Genomic DNA, 17,706 nt, shown 5'->3' with positions numbered 1-17,706 from the left:
ATTTGAAAAGACCCTCATGCTGGGAAAGATTGAGGGCTGGAGGAGAAGGGGACGACAGAGGATAAGATGGTTGGATGGCATCACCGACTCAATGGACATGAGTTTGGGTAGGCTCCGAGAGTCGGTGATGGACAGGGAGGCCTGGCGTGCTGCAGTTCATGGGGTCGCAAAGAGTCAGACACGACTGAGCGACTGAACTGAACTGAAAGTTCATAAAAATTTAAAACTTCTGTTAATCAGAAGACAATATTAAGAAAATAAGTAAAACACAGACTGGGGGAAATGATCTTGATACATCTATCTTAAAGGACTTACATTCAGAATACTTAAACTCCAACTCAAAGTTTTTTAAAAATCATTTTTGAAATGGACATAAGCTTTGAACAGATGCTTTATAAAGTTAACATTTGTTTTGCAGAAGATTTTACTTTCGTTTTAGGTTCCAAGGATTCACTAATAAACCACTCATTACACATACAATAAACAATCTTAATATTTAATAGATTATCTGACTTAATTTCAGTGAGAAGTGAAAGAAGCGCTTAGTCATATCTGACTCTTTGGACTGTAGCCCACCAGGCTTCTCTGGCCATGGAATTTTCCAGGCAAGAATACTGCAATTGGTAGCCATTCCTTTCTCCCAGGGGATCATCCCAACCCAGGGATCGAACCTGGGTCTCCTTCATTGCAAGCAGAATCTTTACCTTCTAGGCCACCAGGGAAGCACAGTATTCAGCTATAATACAGTCAGTATACAATCCAATATACATAATTTCAATAAATAGTTATTAAAAGAAGAGAAATAGAAACAACAGAAGTAACAGCTTACATATCACCAAATTGGGAAGACAACCTATATCCAGACTTGAACAGTGCCAGGAAGTCCCCAAATAACTAATAAAAAAAAATAATAAATTTAAAAAAAAAAAGAAAATTCCAAAAAAAAAAAAAAAAACAGCAATCTGGAGTCCCAGTTGGGAAAAGGGTCCTGGGTGGTGTGTCGGGTGAGACTTCAAATTGCAGCTTCTGGGAGCTCTCATTTATAATCCCAGGCTGCAAACTATCATCAGTTTATATGCAAAAATGCAATGCGGCTCTGTGGTTTTTTTTTAACTTTTACAATGCTATTTGTTTCACCTTGTGAGTCATAAGACTTCTTGGGGGGGAGGGGGGAGGGGCATTTGGCCAAGCCCTCAGGGGCTTAAGAAATTTTATACCCACCCCCTTTCTTATCTAAAGTGCTCCTAGATTAGCTGGTAACAATTGGTGCGCTTGCAGGCCAACTGGAATCCAGAGCCAGGCAAGGTCAGAAGGCCTGCTCCCTGACTTCTGAAGCCTGAACAAGACTACTTCTGTTTTAATTTCCCTAACATTATAGGTTAACAAGCATTTTGAGCAATTAGAACGTTCATTCATTCCTGGTGGGATATAGCATTACACAAACACTTCAGAAAACTGGCAGTTTACTATAAAGTCAAATAAACACCTACCCCATGACCCAAAATTCTACATCTAGGTGCTTACCCAAGAGAAATGAAAGCACCATATTCATAAAGTCTTGCACAAGAACATTCGTAGCAAGAACTTCCCTGGTGATCCAATGGTTAAGACTGCATTCTTCAAGACTTCCCTGCTGGTCCAGCCGCTGGCACTCCACACCCGCGTTGCAGGGGGCATGGGTTCCATCCCTGGTCAGGGAACTAAAATCCCCTATCCCTTGCTGCACAGCCAAAAAAAGAATATTTATAGCAGCTTAATTCAAAATAACCTAAAACCTAAAATTCAAAATAAGCCAAAAAAAAAGAATATTCATAGCACCTTAATGCAGAGCAACCTAAAACCTAAAACAACCCATAAATCCATCAGTGATGAATGGTTAAACAAATTATAGTACTGTGGAATACTACTCTGTGGAATAATACTGTGGAATATTACTCAACTATTCAAAGAAATGAACTATATGAATGCAATGAAATAAAATTTTATATTTTAAGGCAAAACAAGAAAAATTAAACATAAAATTCTGTGTCCACTTGGCCTCCTCCCCTCACCGTAATGTGCAGTGTGTGTCTGTATTACATACTAACCAGAGGTCGCCAAAGATGGGAGTATCTGATAACTGTAAAGATCAATCTTTTCTCCCCCGTCCTCTGTCAATAGCAATGCAGTTCTTTCCTGGTTCTGTAAAGGGTCTAGTAACTTATTATTTGCTTTGTATGTGCGAACCTGGACTAGGCACCTTTGGTGAACTTTATGTAAACATCAGTATGTTGTTCAGTTGTATGAACCTTTGTCTCAAAATGTATATGGCTGTGCTTTCAACTCTGACTGGCAGGACAGAGTTCTCAAAGCTTTATGAGAATCTGTTTTCCAGGTTATAACCCTCAGTTTGGCTCAAATAAAATTCCCCTTTTTCCCTTGATTGTTAAGTGAATTTTTATTAAGGAATCAAAATCATTATACTAAATGAAAGAAACTAGACACAAAATAGTACAATTTCATTTATATGAAATTCTAAAATAGATAAAACTAATCTATGGTGAAGAAAATTATCTTGCCTTAGGGAAAGGTAGAGGCTTCTCAGGTGGCGCTTGTGGTAAAGAACCTGCCTGCCTGTGCAGGAAACTAAAGAACCTGGGGACTTTTCTTGTTGCGGACCATGAGCTCCAGGGAACTCGGGCTTCAGTAGTTGTGGCCCACGGGCCCAGTCGCCCCATGTCATGTGGAATCTTCCCAGACCAAGGTGTGGAACCCATGTTCCCCGCACTGGCAGGCAGATTTTTAATCTCTGGACTGCTAGAGAAGTACGGCAATCCTCTCTTGTCAGTAGTGTGGAACACAGACAGCTTCCACATTATTCAAGGTTAAGGGCTATTAAAGGTTAAGTGAAGTCGCTCAGTCGTGTCTGACTCTGCAACCCCATGGACTGCAGCCTCGCAGGCTCCTCCGTCCATGGGATTTTCCAGGTGAGAGTACTGGAGTGGGTTGCCATTTCTTTCTCCAGGGGATCTTCCCGACTCAGGGATCAAACCCAGGTCTCCGGCATTGCAGGCAGAAGCTTTACCCTCTAAGCCACCAGGGAAGCCCCAAGGACTACTACAGAGATACAAGGCCTGAGTGGAGGAGATATGGCCCAAGCTTCTCAGCACTTGGATTTTTACCCATAGTCCTCGGCACTCACAGATACAGTCCTGCAAGTTCCCTGGGAGGCCAAAGCTTGGTAAAACCTTGGTAAAAACCTTGAGGCAAAAGCTTAGAGGCTTAAGGAACAGGCCCAAGTATAGGCCATTCCTTCTAAAGAGATCTTATCCACACCTTCAGTACACCCTAGCCTGGTACTCCCAGGGAATGCAATCCAATCATACCACAGCTGGATCCTAAAAGGTCTAAAAATTCCCCCTTAGATAGTCTTTCCTTTGCAGACCCGCCAGGACTACTACGGCAGCTGCTGCTGCTGCTAAGTCGCTTCAGTCGTGTCCAACTCTGTGTGACCCCATAGACGGCAGCCCACCAGGCTTCCCCGTCCCTGGGATTCTCCAGCAAGAACACTGGAGTGGGTTGCCATTTCCTTCTCCAATGCATGAAAGTGCAAAGTGAAAGTGAAGTTGCTCAGTCGTGTCTGACTCTTAGCGACCCCACGGACTGCAGCCCACCAGGCTCCTCCATCCATGGGATTCTCCAGGCAAGAGTCCTGGAGTGGGGTGCCAGTGCCTTCTCCACTACTATGGCTACTACTGTTATTATTGTTGTTATTATTATTAGCAACTTTATGAAACACTAACCTCAATGGCCACTCACCCATGTAGTTGGTGTAAACCCCTGCTGGTCTTTACTATATTCTGTACCTTTATTTATCCTTATACTATTTAGGCAGTGTTCCTTTTTCTTCAGAGTAGTTAAATCAGTTTGTAATTTTACATTTATGATTGATTGTCTTTCTTGCTATACTATAACTTTGAAGTTAGGCGTTGTCTTGGTTCTTTCTATAGCCTCTAGCAGATTACAAAAACCTTGATAGGACTTCCCTGGTGGCCCAGTGGTTAAGAACTAGCCTGGAAATGTGGGGACACAGGCTTGATGCCTGGTCTGGGAAGATTCCACATGCCTCGGGCAACTGGGCCGAGGTACCACAACTACTGAAGCTCTCTTGCCTGAGAGACCACGCTTCAGAAGGAAAGCCCCAGCGACCAGAAGCCTGTGCACCACAACTGGAGAAATCCCGCTCAGCAACAAAGATCCAGCACAGCCAAAAGAAAAAAGAAAAAAAAGTTCTCTCTCAGAAATTATAGGCACTCTGGAGTGGTATTAGCAAAACCCTGGGAATTTCCTTTGAAGTTGTTCCAAATATCTGTTAAAACTGCTAATAAATGGAATTAGATATTTTATACAGTGAGATATGGACTGAAGAGCCTAGTGGGTTACAGTCCATGGGGTCGCAAAGAGTCGGACACAACTGAGCAACTTCACTTTCACTTTCTTTAACTGTTTCATACTTGAAGGATTGTATAATGCTGGAGATGGGAGGGGGTTAGGTGTTGGAACTTGATATTATCAGTCTAAAACCATCATACAAGTGGTAGCATCAGTTCAGTTCAGTCGCTCAGTGTCCGACTCTTTGCGACCCCATGAATCGCAGTACTCCAGGCCTCCCTGTCCATCACCAACTCCCGGAGTTTACTCAGACTCATGTCCATCTAGTCGGTGATGCCATCCAGTCATCTCATTCTCTGTCGTCCCCTTCTCCTCCTGCCCCCAATCCCTCCCAGCATCAGGATCTTTTCCAATGAGTCAACTCTTCGCATGAGGTGGCCAAAGATTCCTCCTAATAACTGTTCCACTGTCTTCATATTTTTGAAAGAGAAGAAATCATTAGCATCTACAAAATGTTTAATGGGCATATTTTTTTTTCCCTTAAGGGATTTTCTTCCATTAATGATTAAAAAAAGATAAAACTAAAAAAAATCCCCAAAGACCCTCCAAAAAAGGTCTTCAGGTAAATAAATAAAGCCACTTAAAAGCAGTAGCCCAATTTGAAAAAGGAAAAAAAAGAAAACAGCCCAATATTGAGAAAATAATCTCAGGATTAAAACTTTAGTATCAAAATGAACTACTTCTTTCAAAAACTAATTTATTTTTTGGCTGTGCTGGGCTTTCGTTATTGCGAGAGCAACAAAGATATATACAATATGTAATGATAAAATCATCACCATAATCAAGGTAGTGAATGTATCCATCACCCACAAAAGTAATATTGTCACCTTTCTTACTCCTGATATTGGTAGTTTATGTATTTTTATATTCTTGATTAGCTAGAGGTTTATCAGTTTTATTGGTTTTTCTCAATGAAATATTTTTCATTGATTTTTATTTTTGTTTTGTAGCTTACTGATTTCTGCTCTAACCTTTATTATTGTTTTCCCCCTACTTACTTTGGTTTTAAATTGCTCTTTTACTTATTTCTACAGTAAGAGTTCATTGATTTGAAACATTTCTTTTTTGGAAATAAAGGCCACCAGTGAGGTAATTTTGCTCTAAATCTGGTTTAGCAGCATTCTACGAGCTTTGATATATTGTGTCTTCATTTTCAATCTATTCAAAATAGTTTTTAATTTCCTTTCAAATTTATTCATTGACCAGTATCTCATTTAGTGGTGTGATAATTGATTTCCAACCATTTATGGATTTTCCAGAGACTTATGTTATTGACTTCTAATTCAATTCCATTGTCAATGGACAACACCCTTGGTATGACTGGAATCCATTTAAATTTAGAGACTGTTTTCATGACCTAGTGTATAAATAGTCAATCTTGGCAAATTCTTGTGCTCACTTAACAAAATATTCTGCTCGTGTTAGGTGATTTCTATAAACATCAACTTGATCAAGTTGGTTCAGAATATTTTTTAAATCTTCTATATTCTTTCCAGTTTTCTATTTGTTCTACAATTTATTGAGGGAGGCTATTGATATATCTATGTAATTAATTTTTCTATTTCTCCTTGTAAATCTATCAATTTTTTGACTCATGGATTTTCAGACTATCATTGGCTACATGAATATTTATTTTGGCCTCCTGATGAACTGACTCATTTATCATTATCACATGAAACATATTCTTGGTAATATTCTTTGCCCGGAAATCTATTTTGTCTGATATTAATACAGCCACTCTAGTTTTTGTTTTCAATCTGTTAGCATAATCTTGGCACATCATCTTGTGTGTGTGTGTGGTAAGAACACTTAACAGGAGATTTACCCTCTAGCAAATTTTTAAGTGTAAAATACAGTATTTTAATTATAGGTATGATGTTGCAGAGCAGGTGTCTAGAATTTACCTTACACAACTGAGACTTTATGCCTATTAATTAGCAACTCATTTCCTCATTTCCATGATGGTGGTTGGATGGCATCATTGACTCAATGGACATGAGTCTGAGCAAGCTTGGGGAGATGGTGAAGGACAGGGAAGCCCGGCGTGCTGCAGTCCATGGGGTCGCAAAGAGTCGGACATGACTGGACAGCAACATTTCCTCTGCCACCCAGGCCCTGGCGACCAGCACTGTACTCTTTGCTTCAGTGATTCTGAATATTTTAGATACCTCATGTTAAGTGGAATCATGCAGTTTCTGTCCTCTGGTGTTTGGTTAAGTTTACTTGGCATAATGTTCTCAAGGTTCATCCATTTCTTGCACGTGGCAGGATTTCCTTCTTTCTAAAGGCTTAATAATATTCCACCGCAGGTATATTACATTTTGTTCCTCCATTCCCACATCTTAGCTATTGTGAATAACAATGCAATAAACATGGGGGCGTAAGTATCTCTTTGAGATTCCAATTTCAATTATTTGGGATAAATATACATAAGTGAGATTGCTGGACTATTGGCTTCCCTGGTGGCTCAGTCGGTAAAGTCTGCCTGCAATGCAGGAGACCTGGGTTTGATTCCTCGGTTGGAAAGATACAATCCATTCCAGTATCCAGCTCCAGAGGAGCCTGGTGGGCTACAGTCCACTGGGTCACAAACAGTTGGACATGACTGAGTGACTTTCATGGTAGTTCCATTTTTAATTTTTTTTTAGAACGTTCCACTGTATTTTCCATAGTGTTACACCATTTTAAATTTCCATCAACAGTGTGTAAGGGTTCTAATTTTTCCACATCCTTGCCAACACTTATCTTGTTTGTTAGGCAGAAACTTTTTTAGTTGGATGCAGTCCTACTTGTCCATTTTTGTTTTTTTTTTTTTACTGACCTTTGGTATCATAACCAAGAAATCATGGCCAAGACCAATATCATAAAAGTTTTTTCCATGGTTTGTTATAGTAGTTTTAATTTAAGGTTTTACATTTAAGCCTTTAATCCTTTTTGAGTTGATTTTTGTGTATAGTGTAAGGTAAGGTTCCAATTCATTCTTTTGTATTTGGATATATAATTTTCCCAATGCTATTTGTTTGGAGAGACTATCGTTTCCCCATTTCCAAAGGGAATCTGTCCCTGTATTGTTGCTGAATTACTGTTTGTCAGGGGAAGGAGGGACTAGGTCTTCCTATCCCTTCAGCTTGGTGTATCTTTTAACATCCTTGCATTTTTCACCTTATTTCTGTCATTATATATGAAGTGTATTTCTGTAGGCAGCATATAGTCATCTTGCTTTGTAATCTCATTTGATCATTTCTGCATTTTAAGTGAAGTAAACAGACCATTTACATTAATTTGATTGTTGATATAATTAAATTTAATTATAATACTATTAATTTCTTTTTGACTCATCTGTTGTTTTCCTTTTCCTCTTTTTCTCCCCCCCCTTTTTTTTTTTTGTGCAATAGAGTTTATTAAAGTATAAAAGGGATAGAGAAAGCTTCTGACATAGACATCAGAAGGGGCTAGAAAGAGTACCCGATTGCTAGTGTTAGCAAAGGAGTTATATACTCTCCAATGAATCCAAAGAATGTCTGGAGGTTGTAAAGACTTATCAGATCTACTCCCATAATTTACATATTAAGATAACAGAATTAGCCAGAAGGTTTAATCCAGAGACTGTCCTCAGGCAGGATACATTATTGTTATATAATCCTTGTAAAGACCAGACCTACTCCCATAATTTACATTTTAAGATTACAGGATTAGCCAGGTTTAATTCAGAGATTGTCCTCAGGCAGGATACATTATTGATATATAATCCTAAGGAATGTAGAGGAAAGAAAAAAAAGTTTGTCCTTTCTTTCTCCTTGAGAATTCCAGACCCCTCTCTCCTTGGGGACCCCCAGACTTCTTATCAACCTGCCTAGGAAATGACTCTCTCATTCCCCCCTTTTCTTTTAAGAGAATTATGTTGCCAAGGAAAAGGGGTGTCGTTTTCATACCATAACTACTTCCTGCTGTTTAGGTGCGTGGTCCCTAAATTGGTGAGGCAACATATTCTCCTAACCCTCATATTGAGGGTCTCTGATCCAGGGGCCCCAAGTAATAATTGGAGGAGGCTGTGGCACTCATAGGAGCTTAGACAACCATTTGTAAATTAAAAGCTTTTAGATGGTTAGAAAACCCCATTATACAGTTACAGACATAAGACAAAATAATCATTAAACAAAGTTAAAATCAAAATGAAAAGTCACATTATGTCCATAGTTACGTCAGTCCAACTTAAGGTTGTTAGATGTAAGAAGAGGCATCACATATGATTGTTGTTGAAGGTATTTGCAGACTTGGAGAAAGTCTTTTCCTTGAAGTGGAGATGTCCACCATGGCAAGCCTTCCACTGATGAAGAGGGGAGTGCTCCGCAGACCCAGCAGTTAGACAATTATGAAATGCAGCGTAGGAGTGAGCCCAGGACAGGAAGGCATTGTCTTGAGGATCAAACAGCAGACTCAGGATTTCTGGAGTCAGCAGAAGCAGGCTCACATAGATTATCAGACCCATTTTTGGCTTGTCCAGACAGTTCCATTATGGAAGCGGATGGGGAAGAAAGTGGGCCAGGGGCTTCAGTAAGCACGGAGTAAGTTGCCCCAGTATCTAAAAGGAAGTTGACGGATTGGCCCCCCACAGTTATTAATACCCAGGGTTCCTCAGGTGTAATTAGGATGGGAGCTTGTGTGGGGACCCCTGGGCACCTTCAGTCCTGATTGTCTTGAGAGTCTGATCCCTGAAACCTATGCCTCTGGGGGCAGCCTCTCTTCCAGTGTGGTCCTTTGCAGACCGGACATGGAATCAGGGCAGCTTAGATGCCTGAGGGCAATCCCGCTTGAGGTGCCCCTCCTTTCCACAGTAATAGCAAGCCCATCCCTTTTCACCTGGGTCCCTCTGGGCATTTCTCTCAGGCTGTTTAAGAATGGTTCTCAAAGCCATTGTGAGGGCTTCTGCCTGTTCCTTTGTCCTTTTCTGCCTTTCTTTCTTTTCCTCATATTCCCTACCATAATAGACCTGAGCCAGTTGCAACAGATTATCTAAAGACTGATTTGGTCCATACACCCATTTTAATAGTTTATGGCGGATAACTGGAGCCAACTGAGTGAGAAATCTATCCTTTAAGATCACTTTTCCCTCTTCGCTTTCAGGATCAATCTCAGTGAATCTGTGAAGGGCTTCTCTCAGTCTAGGAATTTACCAGGAGCTTCCTTCTCCTCTTGTTCTATGTTTACCAATTTGGCATAGTTTAAAGGCTTAACGCACGCTTGTCTGCCTTAGTCCTCCAAGAATACATCTGACAAAATGACTCTGATCCCATTTTCCTTTAGCTGTGTTGTAGTCCCAGTCTGGTTCTGTAACTGGGACCGCCTGATTCCCAGTGGGGAGGGCGGTTATCTCGTCCTCTCTCTTCCCTACTGATTCATTACCAAACCATTCATCTCCATAAGCAACTGCTTTTCTGAAAACTCGAGTTTTTGAGTCGGGAGTCAGCATTTGTCCCAAGATATACATCACATCCTTCCAAGTAAGGTCATAAAGCAGAGCAACACCTTTAAAACTCTAATATATTTTTCCGGGTCCTCTAAATAGTCTCCCAGATCCTCCTTGATTCTTTGTATTTCTTGATAAGAAAAAGGCTTATTAATTCTCAGACTGATTATTTCTCCCTGTGGGTGCTTCATGAAGAGGCACCAGCTTGTGTGGCTGTTCCTCAGTCTCTCTGGCTGCTATGCGCATATGATTCCAGGGATAGATTGGAGAAACCTACTTTTCTTTATCTCTTTGTCTCCTGTCCTCCATCTCATCTAGCAAAGTAGGAGGACAGGAGGGAGCTGAAGGAGTCACACCCAAATCTATACCCTTAGGACACAAGTCTGGCATATTTCGCAGCGAGAAAAAGGGCAACACATATGCTACTTCTACCCATTTCCCTTGTTTTCTACAGAACCAGTTTAATTGTAAAACAGTATTATACTTAAGAGACCCTCCAACCGGCCACCGTTCACCATCCTCCAATGGATACCATGGCCATGCAGTATCACATAGGAAGACCAGGTGTGTCTTCTTCAAGCCCTGGGGATCAAATCTATCCCAGTTTTTCAGGACACAGTTCAAAGGAGTGAGGCTGGAGTTGTTAGCTCCCATCTTGTCCTGAAGAATCCCGGTCGAGCCTCCAAGATGAAAGGTTGTTGCTGAACCCACAAAAAGATGCCAGGATTCTTGGCCTCCAGAGGAGAATTCAATCTGGGGCCAGAGACGAGGCTTGATCGCTCAGAGCTTTTGTGCAATAGAGTTTATTAAAGTATAAAAGGGATAGAGAAAGCTTCTGACATTAGACATCAGAAGGGGGCAGAAAGAGTACCCCTTTCTCTGCCTTTTGAATTGACTATTTCTTTATAATTTCATCTTGGTTGACTTACTGACAAGTGTTTTATTTTAGTGATTTTATTAGGGTTTATAGTATATATTATTAAGTTACCACAGTCGGTCTTCAAATAACATTATTCCACTTTATATATAGTATAAAGAACTTGCAATCATATTCTTCCATTTTCCCCCTCCTAGGCTTTGAGCTATTGCTGTCTTATGTAATTTTAAAGATGTCTAAACTACAGACCACACTCTTGCTGTTCAGTCAATTATATTTTACAGAGACTAATAAATTTTTTTTACATCTGAAAATAATTTTTCATCCTTGCTTCTGAAAACTACTTTTGTGGAGATAGTTTTAGGTTGACAGTTTTTCTTTATCACTGCTTTTCAGCAATTGTGATGTTTCATATTTATTGTTCCTATTTGGAAACGTTTCCACCATTACTTCTTCAAGTGATTTTTCTGTCCCCTCCTTCCCTCCTCTGGGAACTCTGATTACATATATGTTAGACTGCTTGAAGTTGTCCCAGAGTACATTGGTGTTCTGCTCGTTTTTTCAACCTAATTTCTGTGTTTCATGTTGGATAGTTCCTATTGCTATGTTTTCAAGTTCACTAGTCTTTCCTTTTGCAATGTCTTCTCTCTGTACTCACAAAGAGAGAGTTTTTTTCTTACATACTGTAGTTCTTATCTCTACAAGTTCAATTTGGATGTTTTTTAATGTTAAATATCTTCACTAAGTTTTGGTATATGTGGCATATATAAAATAGCCATTGTGATGTCCTCTGATAATTCTAACCTCTATGTCAGTTCTGGGTTGACTGAATATTCTCTTCAGGAGATGATGTTTCCTGCCTCCCTGCATGTCTAGGGATCTTTTGATTGGATGTTAAGAAACTGTAAAACTTACATTCTTGGGTGCTTGACATTTTTATAAACCTATGCAGTTTCTTGAGCTTTGTTCCAAAATGTAATAATTTTCTTAGAAAGGACCGATCCTCTTGGGTCTTCCTTTTTTAAGGTTTGTTAGGTGGGACCAGAATGCTCACTTTAGGACTAATTATTCCCCAGTACTGAACCCTTCTGCATATCTTAGTCAGTTCTCTATAAATCATGAGGTTTTCAAGTTAGGCTGGTGGAACAGGCAGTGTTTCTAGCCTGTGTGAGCTTTGAGCACTGTGACTTTTAATTTCGGGGGACAGTCCTTCCCCAGGCTTCAGGCAGTTTCCTCATGTGCGTAACTAGTCAGTATGCAGCTGATTCCTTGCGGGACCCTTTGTGCATCTCCACAATTCTCCCCTGCAGTTTTGTCCTTTCAGTACTCTGTCCTGCAGTCTCCAGTATCTTTGGTCTCCGCAGATCTCAGTTCCGGCTTTTCAACTTGGTTAGTTGGATGGGCCTTGCCTGGGTTCCCCTTTCATGTATGTTTGCAAACTCTCTCAAGGCTGTAAACATGGATGAACTGTATGATTCACCTTGATTGTCATGTCTTAGGGATTTTTTTTTTCATGTTTAACATCATGAAAATCATTCTTTTGTATATTTTGTTGTTCTTGGACAGTTTTAGGGTGTGCGCGCATGCGTGCGTGCGCGCATGTGTGTGTGTGTGTGTGTGTGTGTAGGGTAGGAGGAGCAATAAATCTGATCCATGTTACTGCATCTTGGCTAAAAGCAGAACTCTTGAATGATTCCATTTTATTAGACGGTTTTTCTAATTTCTACATTTCCTTTGAACTTAACTATATATTAAGATCTAATTAAATAATTAAGAAAAGTTATCCTGATTAAAATAGTCTCTGTTGGTCCACCAATGGAGAAACATGACAAAAAGTTGGCTTGTAATATACGAACTGTGTAGATCAGGTATTTTAGGTGGAGAATGACCACTTTCTAAGTAGTATACTATTAATACCATTAGTGATTCTGGAGACAATATGGGGAGAGGAGGGCAGAGACAATAAATGCATCTTAAATAGAAGAATTAATGTGATTTCATATAATAGAAGTTGTATAATTGGGTCAGTGACAACGTGTAATTTTATTTCATGATACATAAATATTAATCAAACACCCAGCAATCAGGCAGATGTCAAGCAGCTAGACAAATTTTCTAAGGAGGTTACAAGCAGGGACTTCCCCAGCAGTCCTGTGGTTATGACTCCGTGTTTCCAAAGCAGGGAGCATGGGTTCGATCCCCGATCAGAAACTAAGATCCCACACTTGGTGTGTGGTGTGGCAAAAAAGAGGTTACAAGCAGAGTTTCTAAGAATTAACTGCTGTTTATGAAAGAAAAAAAAAAAAAAAGCAGATTTCTAGACCAAACCACAGATTGTAATTTAAGAGGTCTGGGATGGGGTCTAGAAATCTGCAAATTATTAACCAACTCAGTGGCTTTGGTAAGAGAGAACTATGAAAAAAAGCTTGCCTCTATTTCTTATTTGAACTGGATAAACAGATGATGGGTGGGACAGAATGAACATTATTAGGAGAATTAAGTAGAGGCAAGAACAAGCCAAGGTGTTTTAGCCTAGCATAAGAGGTTCAGACTAGAAAAGGTCTTCAGCATCAAACTAAAAAAAAACCCCAAGGTTTCAGAATAGGGAAATGATAGTATGAGAATGATTTTTAAAAGACTATTGATTTGATGGGATGAGTGAGCAAAGCTGGAAAGCGTCAGAACATTTAGAATGAGGCAATAAGGGTGAGCATCAAGGAGGAAGTACTGACAAGAGTAACTAGAATGTCAGAGAACACTGGTAAAAACAGTCAAACTTCCTATCACATATGTAAGGACAGGAAGTTAGTATTAAATAAGAGATTAACAAATATTATAAACACAATAGTAAGCAATAATAATAATAAAAAACATAGTAAGAAAAAATAGTCTTCAACAGGTTTTTCAGATGTTTACTTGCATGATTCTCGAAACTCCACTACGAGCTCAGGAGCAGTTTGTATTGCCTGGAAGGAGTATTAAACAGCAGTGTTAGTTTTCTAAATTAAAACTAATGCATCCGTCATTATGAACTAAAAGCAGTTTACCTTCTCTAAGGAAGATGAAGCAATACTTGCATTTTATTTATATTTCTTCATTCGCTATTTCAGCCAATTTCAGTTTATTGTCAAAGATACAGAGATTGTAGTCAAGAAAGAGAGAAAAATGGACTTCTCCAGTAGCATAGTGGATAGGAATCCACTTGCCAGTGTAGGGGACACAGGTTCAATCCCTGGTCTAGGAAGATTCCATATGCCAAGGAGCAACTAAGCCTGTGTGCCACAACTACTGAGCCTGTGCCCTAGAGCCTGTGCTCCGCAACAAAGGAAGCCACCGCAATGAGAGACCCTCACACCGCAGTGAAGAGGAGCCTCCACCCGCTGCAACGAGGGAAAGTCCAAGAGCGGCAACAAAGACCCAGTGCAACCAAAAATAACGTGAATAAGTAAAATAAAAGAAAAAAAGAAAAATCTACTTCTCCAAAATTACAAATCGGATGTTTAGGTTACAAAATGTCAAGGGTGTGATAGAGGGATTAATTCTGGTAGGGAGTGGGTATGAGCAAAAAAGCCAGACAAGGGGACTTCCCTAGTGGTCCAGTGGCTAAGACTCCACACTCCCTACGCAGGGGTCCTGGGTTCAATCCCTGGTCAGGGAACTAGATCCTACATGCCGCAACTTAGAGTTTGTACGCCACAACTAAAGATCCTGCATGTTGCGACTAAGACTCCACGTGGCCAAATAAACAAATAAGTAAATAAATATAAAAAAATAGAGAGAGAAAGAAGTAAGACAAGTTTTCAAGGAAGATATATCAGAAACTGTTAACAGATTTTTCACAGTTCATAAAGATAGATAACTTGCTCAGTGCTGTGAAACGAAATCCAAAGGAAGATAACAGAGTTCTGTATGTTTATTCATTTCTTACCTTCTTTCAATGGAGTTTTGGGAACAAAATTTTCTTTACTTTCATGAAGAAAAGCCTTTGAAGGATCAAAGTGTTTGATACCTAGAACTTTATTCAGTTCCTCCTGAAGTTTTGCTTCACTTTGTTTTCTTTTAGTAAGCTGAGCACGGAGTTTTAACACCTCCTATTGTAAGAAAAAATACAGTCAGTAAAATAATTATTGAAGATCATGTTGGTGAAATGTGTCACCAATATTACTGACAATTCCACAGTCGCTCATTTTTCAAACCTTAATAGCAAAAGCCTACTGCATACAGGCTTTCAGACTATAAATTACAAAATGAACAGCTATGACAAAGAAGATAACAAGTCATTTAAATCTTCCTGTCCCTCTATAGGTACAACGTTGTATTTCTGATAAAAGTTCAACACCAAATTAAATGCTGAGCGTCACTACTGGGGAGACAGCATGAGCAGCTCTGCTGACTTGCTCCCTAGTGATATAAAAAAATTACCAAAAAAAGCAACTACTTAAAGCCTCTGTAAATAGCTTTAAAGTAAAATAGCAAGTGAAGAAACAATTATTCAAGCAGATCCATAAAAAAGTGGTTTTTGTTTTTTACAAAAGGCAATGTCCTGTTGTGTTTGAACCAATGCTGTTCCCTCTCGCCCTAGTCCTTGCTTAGCAAAGCAGAGACTCCGCACCAGACCTCTGAAGCCTGGAGCACAGGGTTCCATCCTCCCCCAGCTCCCAGTCAGGCTTCTCCTGCCAAGAGGAGCAGGATGTCAGCACCTCTCTTCCTCATCTGAACCACAGCAAATATGGCTGAGAAGTGTGTGTGTGAGGGGTCTTTTCTTCCAAGAAACCAAGGCCCTATCTTAGGTGCAGAGTGCTGAAAATACCCAGACCCTGATCACCCTTTACCTGGCTCATGAGACAGTGGTTCCAAGCCAATAGAGGCAAAGTGAGAGACCCTCAGATTGCTCATCTCCCTCTCCCCCAAGTCTACTAAGCATCCAGCTACAGGGACAGAGGTGTCACTCAGAGGAAATCTTGCCATAGTCCCCAAACCCAGATCTGAAGACTTGTCTCAGAAATTCTGCCTGGGAGGAGAATACAGAGCTCCTAATTTATCCAGCACAAGCTGGAATCAAGATTGCGGGGGGAAAAATATCAATAACCTCAGATATGCAGATGACACCACCCTTATGGCAGAAAGTGAAGAGGAACTAAAAAGCCTCTTGATGAAAGTGAAAGAGGAGAGTGAAAAAGTTGGCTGAAAGCCAACATTCAGAAAACTAAGATCATGGCATCTGGTCCCATCACCTCATGGGAAATAGATGGGGAGACAGTGGAAACAGTGTCAGACTTTATTTTTTTGGGCTCCAAAATCACTGCAGATGGTGACTGCAGCCATGAAATTAAGACGCTTACTCCTTGGAAGGAAAGTTATGAATAACCTAGACAGCATATTAAAAAGCAGAGACAGGAGGAGCCAAGATGGTGGAGGAATAGGATGGGGAGACCACTTTCTCCCCTACAAATTTATCGAAAGAACAATTCAACGCAGAGCAAACTTCACAAAACAGCTTCTGATCGCTAGCTGAGGACAGCAGGCGCCCAGAAAAGCAGCCCACTGTCTTCAAAAGGAGGTAGGACAAAATATAAAAGATAAAAAGAGAGACAAAAGAGCTAGGGATGGAGACCCGTCCCGGGAAGGGAGTCTTAACAGAGGGTTTCCAAACACCAGGAAACCCTCGCACTGGCGGGTCTGGGGGAAGTTTTCGAATCTCGGAGGGCAACCTAACTGAGAGGAAAATAAATAAAACCCACAGATTAGTGCCTAAAAGTAACTCCCAGCAGAAAAGTACCCCAGACGCCCGCATCCGCCACCAGCAAGTGGGGGCGGAACTGAGAGGAGCGGGCGGCATTGCTTAGGGTAAGGAGCGGGCCTGAGTGCCCTGAGGGCAATCGGAGGGAGCTTTTGTGAGAAACCAACTTAAACTGTGGGACAGCAAAAGAGAGAGAGAAAATTAACCGGCCCGAACGCGCTGCCGGCCGTTGGCAGAACAAAAGGTCTGAGCAAGTCCAGAGGAGCTAGCCGGCTGCGGACCGGCCCAGCCCCGCCGGAGGCAGGAGGCAGGGGGGAGGGGAAAGGGGCAAACTCGGCCCCAAAGACGGCATCCCCTACCGCACTGCAAACAGGCCTCCAGTTTCTAACCAAAGACTTCCTGAAATTCTGGATGGTTGACATCCGCCGGGAGGGTCGCGGCTAAACACAGGGTGCACGCAACCGACCTGCATGAGCTGAAACTGAGGCTGGGACCGCGGAAGGGAGGAGGAGTGCCGCACCCGGGGAGAGTGCGCCCGACAAGCTCCTGGCTGCCTGAGCTGCTCGGGCCTGGGAAGGCACAAAACGCAGGTGCAACCGAGTCCACGCTTTTGTGGAGAACCCGAAAACTGGAACCGCACGCAACGCAGGGCACGCTCCATATGCTCAGGGAGCCTGAGCAGCATAGATGGAGAAAACAGCGCCCCACCCCTCCCCGCAGCGTGACGGAACTAGCAAACCTGAACAAGAGACCACCTCCGCCCGCCTGAAAATTAGGCACTGAAGAGACTGGCAAACAGAAGCCAAATAAACAAAGGGAACCGCTTCAGAAGGGACCGGTGCAACAGATTAAAATCCTGATAGATAACACTGACTACACCGGAAGGGGCCTATAGATATCGAGAAGTCTAAGTTGGAACGAGGAGCTATCTGAAACTGAACTGAACCCACACTGACTGCACCAGCTCCAGAGAAATTCCTAGATGTATTTTTAATTAAAAAAAAATTTTCTTTTTTTTATTTTTTCTCTTTTATTTTCTTTTAAAATTCCCTATTACTCCCCCATTACTCCTTAACTTTCATTTTCATATATTTTTATGCTTTTCTTAATTAGGAAAAATTTGTTTTTCTTTTTCTCTTATTTTCTTTTAAAGTCCTCTATTACTCCTCTACTACTTAATTTTCATTTTCA

General features: G+C 41.0%; 1 protein-coding gene across 4 annotated transcripts in view; it reads right to left on the bottom strand.

Moving 5' to 3' along the window:
• Positions 1-12,799: 12,799 nt before the first annotated feature.
• Positions 12,800-17,706, bottom strand: part of HMMR (hyaluronan mediated motility receptor) — a 37,897-nt gene continuing 32,990 nt past the window's right edge. For all 4 annotated transcript variants that reach the window (XM_061151896.1, XM_061151898.1, XM_061151897.1 and 1 more), the window contains exons 17-18: positions 14,704-14,866; positions 12,800-13,741 (exon numbers count right to left, since the gene is read on the bottom strand). In XM_061151896.1, the coding sequence (XP_061007879.1) occupies positions 13,722-13,741; positions 14,704-14,866 (183 nt within the window). In that variant the 3' untranslated portion in view covers positions 12,800-13,721. The remainder of the gene's footprint in view (positions 13,742-14,703; positions 14,867-17,706) is intronic.

The sequence above is a fragment of the Dama dama genome, chromosome 9 (genome assembly GCF_033118175.1).
Source record: "Dama dama isolate Ldn47 chromosome 9, ASM3311817v1, whole genome shotgun sequence".
Lineage (NCBI taxonomy): Eukaryota > Metazoa > Chordata > Mammalia > Artiodactyla > Cervidae > Dama > Dama dama.
Note: the sequence above shows the minus strand (reverse complement) of the source record. Positions and strands in the feature narration are given on the sequence as shown.